Source organism: Quercus suber, unplaced genomic scaffold (assembly GCF_002906115.3).
Source record: "Quercus suber isolate HL8 unplaced genomic scaffold, Cork oak 2.0 scaffold_981, whole genome shotgun sequence".
NCBI lineage: Eukaryota > Viridiplantae > Streptophyta > Magnoliopsida > Fagales > Fagaceae > Quercus > Quercus suber.
Genome location: NW_027070396.1, coordinates 16990 through 24442, shown reverse-complemented (window position 1 = coordinate 24442; position 7453 = coordinate 16990). Strand labels below are relative to the sequence as shown.

Here is a 7453-nt window from a genome sequence, read left to right as displayed (position 1 = left end):
TTCTTCAATGTATATGATTGCAGTAAGCTAGCCGCTAAAGAGCCTCCAATGGATCTGAGCTGTACGCTTTCCTGTATTAATGGTTATACTTAACTTTGAAAGGGTCATTACAACTCATATAACAGATGACTTGAATATCCCAATTTGCTAAAGAAAGAACTTGCATCTCTATAAGGATGACACATATTGGTATCAAAGACGATACACCGTGTGCCAATCCAACAACTAATTACAGTTGCACAAGCAGAACCTGAACTTTTTAGCATCAAAGGCAAAAACAAATAAAGATATTGATTGACATCCTTGCATTGCAAATCTTACAAGAATAAATATCACAAGAAAGTCGACAAATCAATCACCGTGGACTTCCAAGTGACACAAAAAGATCACAGAATGAAGCAGAAAATCAAGCACACCGTAACGTTTAAAAGAACGATTCCAGAAATTAATTATGCAGAGCATACCAACATAAAAACAATGACGCTTAGGACCCTATCAAAATGTATTTCTGTTTTTCTTCCCCTACAACTGCAGGAAGACTACCAACAGTATCTCTTGGAAACCCTCCAAAAATATATAAAAACCGGATACTGGAGATCCACCCTAATTAACTATAAAATTTGGGGACCACCCACAACAGAAAAGGCTTCACAGACCCGAAAGAGGTGACCATTCCAGAAGCTTTCATGTGGTCCACCTCCCAGTTTTTCCCTAGACTCAGAATCAGAAAAGTACTTATACATAAAACCAAATTCTTTCTTGAAAAACAAAACATTAAGAGGCAAGAACCACTTGAAAGGACTACGCAGGAGTTGTAGAAGTCTCCGTATCCATTGGTTCTGCAGAAGCGGTGTCTCAGCACTGCCATCTGCTCCCCTCAGTGGTGCTGGCATTAGCATCACCTCCTTCAGGTTGCTGCTGCTCACTGGCCTGAGGAGGTGGGGTTGGTGGGCCTCAGGAGTAGCTGGCTTGGCTGGTGCTGGCCTTGGTTTGTCATTATTGGTTTACAAAACCTGTACAAGAAAGTATAATTTCAACATCGTCAGAGAAGATTACTATATTTAAAGTAGGGAGGACAAGAAAGGTTCAAATTTCCAGAATTTAGGTTGGCAGCTCGGAAATAAATAAATTATGAAAACAATAAATATACTAACACTTCTTTTTTTTTTTTTTTTTCCCCACAACTGCTGAGATGACTTGTTGTGGTGGTGCACAATAGAACTAATATCAGTGGTGAGCTCAAGTGAAAGTGTACCAATCACAACTTGCCACCTCTGTTAGTTGTTAAAAAAGTTATCCCTAACATTACTCTTAGGAAAGAAGCAAGTAAATAATCAAACATGATAAAATTAAAAACCAGAATCAAGACAAAGCTGAAAATTATAGTAATCTTGCAGAATTTAACAAGTAAAGCTAAAATTATTATTAAATTCTTTCCAAACAAGGTAAATGGATTAAAGAGTAAAAGAAAGAAAAGCTACCTGTCCAGAATTTCAGTCTTCTTTAGCACATCAGCAGATGAGAGAATTGGATTCACATACTAGGAAGTGAATCCTGTTGGAGCTTTTTCTCTCTCAACCAAGCTTCTGCCTCTACACATTCATTAGGACCTATAACATACAAATATAGTTTGAATTGTGAAGTTAGTTTTCTGTTAATACGTGTGTTGTAAATCGTTTTCTTTTTTTTTTTTTGTTTTTGGGGGGGGGGGGGGGGGGGGGTGTTGTGAATTCGAGATCAATTCAGATATTACCTTCTCTTTTTCAGAGATCTCAATGTGATCAAATCTAGGATCATTTGAAACTGCTGCTTCTCTGTAGCTATTAACGCAACGAACAAGCTGATCAATTACAGCTCCCCTGTTAACACTCTCTTTGTAACGCTCCTCAATGGGATCACCTTGCTGCAATGTAACACAAATATCAAAATCAGTAATCCCTGTCTTTCTGTGTGCGGCTCTATGACAGGGCCAGGAAAGGAAAAAGAAGGGGGTGGGGGGTGAGGAAAGTAGCCATTTAGAAAATCAAACCACGCTTACCTTTTTGAGCTCCTCCAGCTTGGCAATGTAAACGCCTTTGGTTTCATCCTCACCATCTTCGTACAACCAATCTTCTACCTCCTGGAGTTTAGTAGTAAACCCTTCCCTCTCCGAATCAGTTACAAATGCCTTATATTTGTCACTAAGCTGAGAAACAGAGAAACAAACAAGAAGTATTAGATTTCTTTTAAATAACACAATAAGTATTAGTTTAGAAGTCCAAAACTAAAAGCCAGATATTTGTCACTAAGCATACTACCTTGTTTCTCATGTCATAGACATAGGCCTCAACAGCATTCTTCCTGTCTTTTGTTTCTTCCATTACTCTATCTTGCAAAGCCATTTCAAATTCCTTCTCCACTGCCTTTTGCACATCTGCTGGAAACATTCCTCCATACACCAACTCTGCTACAGGGATGTTGGTTTTCTTTACCTTCTTCTTTGGAGCCTCAACCTGCATGTTAAGAACCCACATAATGCCTCAAAAAAAGAACAAATATTTAATGCTATTAAGCATTACAACACATAGATGCAAATGAAATGGGAGATGGAGGCATCACAAATCAATAGGATTAACACTCATTGTGATACTGTATGCAAATAACACAATCATAAGATTCCAAAAGCCCTGATGCATGATATAACATAGGAATTCAGTCTAGAAACTTAAAAGAGGAAGAGCAGGAAGCAGTCTCCAAGCCCAAGTTTGTCACTCAAGAGCAGACAAGTGGAGCTCAAGTTTGTCGCTCAGGGGCAGACAAGTGGAGCTCAATGGTTGAACTAGATGTATTAGCTTATTAACACCTCAATTGGAGCTCTGCTGTTGCAACGATGGTACCAAAGATCCAAGTATCTGCTTTAATAGTTGATCGCTACAAACCAACTTTTTTTTTATGATAAGTAGTTGATTGCTACAAACAAACTAAGATAAAAATATTGCAAGTGGGTTCCTGAATGCATTAAAAGCACACCATATCATTTGAAAGCATGCACATATTCTTATTCTCAATGTAAGCTCTACCTTGATCCCAATAGATATAGACCCTTAGGTAGCTTTCCCAATGTCATGACTCAAATAATGCTTACATACATGCAAATAAGATTTAACAATGAGCTTCATCATGTATATAACATTTTTTTTTTTTTTTTGAGAATCACGTATATAACATTAAGCACGCACCACAGAAGAAATTGTTTACTCATTCAAGTTATGAATACTGACCTTAGTGTCAGCTTCCATCTGTACAGGCTTGTCTCCTGACTCGGGGACACCATTTTCAACCCCAGGAGCATCAGCAGTACCCTTAGCATCTTGCATATTTACATCAGTCTCATTGGAACCTTGCGGAGCAGCATTATTTGGAGCTTCATCAGTATCCATCTTAACATCTTCTTTTGCTGGCTCTTTTGAGACAGGAACTTCAATTTCTTCTTCCTCCAATAGCTAAAACAAACATTAAAAAGAAAAAATAATAATAAGAAATGGTTTGAAGGAAAATTGCCTAATCATAATTAGAGTTGCAAGAAGCTTCCAGAACTTACAGTTGCTGACTCAACAGATACAATTCCATGCAGATTCAAGCGGACTTTAACCTTTAGTTTTGCACGCTCACTTGTAGTAGAATGGAATGGACCAATCTGCACATTCACATCACATAACAGAATTGGCAACACAATAAAAATTGCTAGACAATCATACCGCAGCCCAAATTATTAAAATGTTTAGATTCTAAACATTGACAGGGTATATTACCGTATATGTACTGATCTTTGCAGGTTGTTGCAGTTCAGCCCCATCAACATATTGTACATCAACAGAGAATGTGCCCGATCTGTAGAACGTTAGAGCCTTCACACTTGGTATAGGATTTCCCCTGGGGAAAACAACAGTACTCTGCGGATTGTCTGCAGCCCCGTTCTGAGTACCAGGGGCAGCACCTTTCCATGACAAAGCAACTGAGAATGGGAAGCTCTCGTTGACCTTCAGATCAACAATAAAAAAAACATTGGTATCACAGTAATGCCAAAAATATATATATATATATATATATGCCTTCGATTAAGGCCTAATATTTTTAAGTAAATACCCCCAGACAGATTACATGTATTTAGGGCAGTTTCCCTGGGTTAAAACATGACGAAGAATAACATGAAAACCCCTGAGGATGCCCCTTAATCACTTAATCACTTGTTGGCCGTGTGTGACGATGAGCCCTCACTCGCATTAATTTCTTAAAAGCGAGAACTCATTAATGGCCGAGATTAACCTATAATACGCCACAACAAGAGAAGGAAAAGAGGAAATAATGACTGAAGATTTTGACACCCCTAGTAGTGACAAGCAATTTTGTGTGTGTGTGAGCGAGAGAGGGAGAGAAATTCAAGGAGAGCCTAAATGCATGCAAGCATAAATAATTTAAAAAAAAAAAAGGCAATAAAACCACACACACACACACACACACATATTTATAAAAGTATACAATGCTTGGGTATCAACCCTCTTGTTCATGAAAATTACCTGAAAGTCTCGAACTTTAAATGTCGGACTAAGAATAGCACATTGCAAAGCACAACCCCTGGCAACACACTCACTTGCATTCATTGTGCGCCTAGGATCCTTTTTGAAGAACTCTGTCAATATCTTAATTATTGCAGGAACACGAGAACCCGAACCAACCACCTCAACCATGTGGACATTTTCAATGGTAAGACCAGCATCTGCAAGAGCCTTCTCCAAAGGTTGCTTCACACGCTCTAAGATAGGAATGCTGATCTGCTCAAATTCGTCACGCTTAATGAAGCCTCTAACATCCTTCTCATCCATTAAGCACTCTATATTCAAAGGTGCCTCAGGATTTGCACTAAGCATCTTCTTCAGCTTCTCACAGGCAGCCCGAAGCCTAAGACAAGCTCTTGCATTCTGTAAAACATCAATGTTGTACTGTTCTTTGAATTTTGCAGCAAAGTGCTGGAACAGCGCTTCATCAAAATCTCTACCACCCAAAGATCGATCATACGAATGAGCTAATATTTTCAGCTGCCCCTTTTTAAATCCAGCAATGCAAACTTGCATGCTAGCATGACCAATATCAACAAAGGCAACATTCAATTGATCGGTTTCAGGTAAGTCTGTCTTATAAATACCATAAGCCAAGGCCGTTGCAGTAGTTTCATGTATCAAGTGGAGAGGGTGCAAACCCGCAATTGTGGCTGCATCCAAAACAGCCCTTCTTTGAAGTTCATTGAAATAAACAGGGATTCCAATGCAGCAATCAACAACAGCTGCATTCAAGTTCTTCTCGGCTATTCCTTTCAGATTTGACAACACCATTCCCAAAACTTGGGTAGGTGTAAATGTCTTGGCTTCTCCCAATACCGTGCATGAATCAAAGGATACCCATCAGGGCCCTCAGCAACAGCGAAAGGCAAAGACTGCAGATCCCTCTGCAATTCAGGATCATTGTACTTCCGACCAATTAACCGCTTTATCTGAGAGATCGAATTCTTTGGGTTCATCATGGTCGACGCGGCTCCTGCTGTTCCAATAAACCGCTGCTTTTCTCCAAAACACACGATAGCAGGAGTCTCACGCTTAGACTCATCATTGAGCACAACATCAATTCCTCTCTGCCTTGCAACGGCCACAATGCAGCTCTCATTGCCAAGATCAAAACCGACAACACTCATGTTCACAAATAAAAAACCGACTAGTAACTTAAAATTGGTCTAGTAGGTGGCAAGGTCACAGAAACCTGAACAATAACATAGCTGAGTCACATTCAGAATAAAAAAAATAAAAATAAAAATTCTCTTTTTTGCTAAAATCAGAATACATTAATTTATAACAATTAAAAACACTCAGAAACAAGGAGAAATTTCAAAAAAAATTTCTAACAACACAACATCATTACCCAGGAAAGAAAAACTCCAAGCAAAATAGATAAACCCCGTTATCAATAACATTACCAACAAGTTAAAACCTTTCTCTAATGATCTTAAAGCAATTAAAACATAATACATGCACAAAATACATGCACAATGGAAAACATTTAGCACTTAAGATCATGAACACCAGCGGGCCTAAGCAACTGAGAGTCAAGCTGGCAATCACACAAGCAGCAATAATCTCAACAACAGCAAAAGCAAATCAAATCCAAATGCACTGCTACACAATAATTTCCATACACAAACAAGCAACATAGAACAATCAAAAATCAAAACCACACTAGAGCAACTCAATACACAATAATCAATTAATCAAAATCCTCCTCTGAATAATCAAAATCATACGATACGAATCTACATTATTTGAACCACTAAAAAACACATTTTACTTGAAGAAAGCAATCGAATCAACGTAAATCCAATCCCTAAACTAACAGAATACCCAAACTTTTCCACCATAATTAATCCAGATTCTCTCTCACCAATAAATTCCAAAAAACGCAAAAAAGAAAAAAAGCTTTAAACCTAGAAACAGCGAAAGAGCTAGAATCTAAAAGCTGATTAAACAGTAAAACGAAACAAAAAGCAATTCAGCACCTAAAAATCAGCGAATCTAGGAAGAGAAACTCACAGATCTAAACCTAGATTTTTGAGAGAGAGAGAAAAAGAGAGAAATCTAAATCTAAATCTGAAGTGGATTTGAGCTAGGGTTTGGAGACGATACCTTGAGAGCGATCGAACAGAAGGAGAGAGAAAGAGAGAGGAAGAGACGTGTTTGGGGGTTCTGGAAGACTCTGCGACCGAACGTCTTTTATAAACAGAGAGAAAGGTTGTGAAGTGTGTGTGTGTTTGTGTTGTTATGTATATGTGTGTGTGAGAGAGAGGGAGAGAGAGAGAGCGAGAGAACTTTAAATAAGGAACCGAGATTTATGAGGCCGAGCGAGGGGTTTGTGTGGAATTTTCTAGTTTCACTTTTTTTTCTTTTTCTTTTTCTTTTTTTAATTTGTTGTATTGTTTTGTTGTTTGTTTTTTTGGTTTTTGAAAAAGCAAAAAAGTTGGAAAGACTGAATGTGGGGTTCAATGTGGTCCTAGAGGCGTCTAGAGAGATACTTTTGCTTCTAGAAAGATCTATGGCGTGAGGGTCTGAACTTTGAAGGGTTTGTTTGGTGAGGTGTTTTTTAATGGGCCTTTTTGTTTTGTGGGCCTTCGACTAGGGTTTTGTTTGTTTTTTCTTTTTTTTAAGGGTTTTCAGTTATGGGTTTTGGTTTTGTGGGCCTTTAACTAGGGTTTTGTTTGATTTTTTTGAGAAGAATGTGGGCTGAGTTTGGCACTATGGTTCATGCACAAATAAAGACCATATGGAATTTTTGTGGGCTTGCTTTGCTGGTATTTTACCATTAGGTGAGCATGTTAAAATGTTGTTATTATCATTATTTTGAAAAATACGAATTTATTACTCAAGCAGCTACA

The 7453-nt window shown here is 38.2% G+C and overlaps 1 protein-coding gene across 1 annotated transcript; it reads right to left on the bottom strand.

Moving 5' to 3' along the window:
* Positions 1 to 394: 394 nt before the first annotated feature.
* Positions 395 to 6875, bottom strand: LOC112008294 (heat shock 70 kDa protein 15). Its single transcript, XM_065768651.1, is given in 14 exon segments — positions 395 to 950; positions 953 to 994; positions 997 to 1013; positions 1482 to 1542; positions 1545 to 1606; positions 1749 to 1903; positions 2039 to 2185; positions 2298 to 2492; positions 3261 to 3482; positions 3581 to 3676; positions 3792 to 4019; positions 4557 to 5410; positions 5413 to 5790; positions 6708 to 6875. Coding segments are annotated over 13 exon segments (2487 nt in total). The 5' UTR covers positions 5726 to 5790; positions 6708 to 6875; the 3' UTR covers positions 395 to 855.
* Positions 6876 to 7453: the final 578 nt, after the last annotated feature.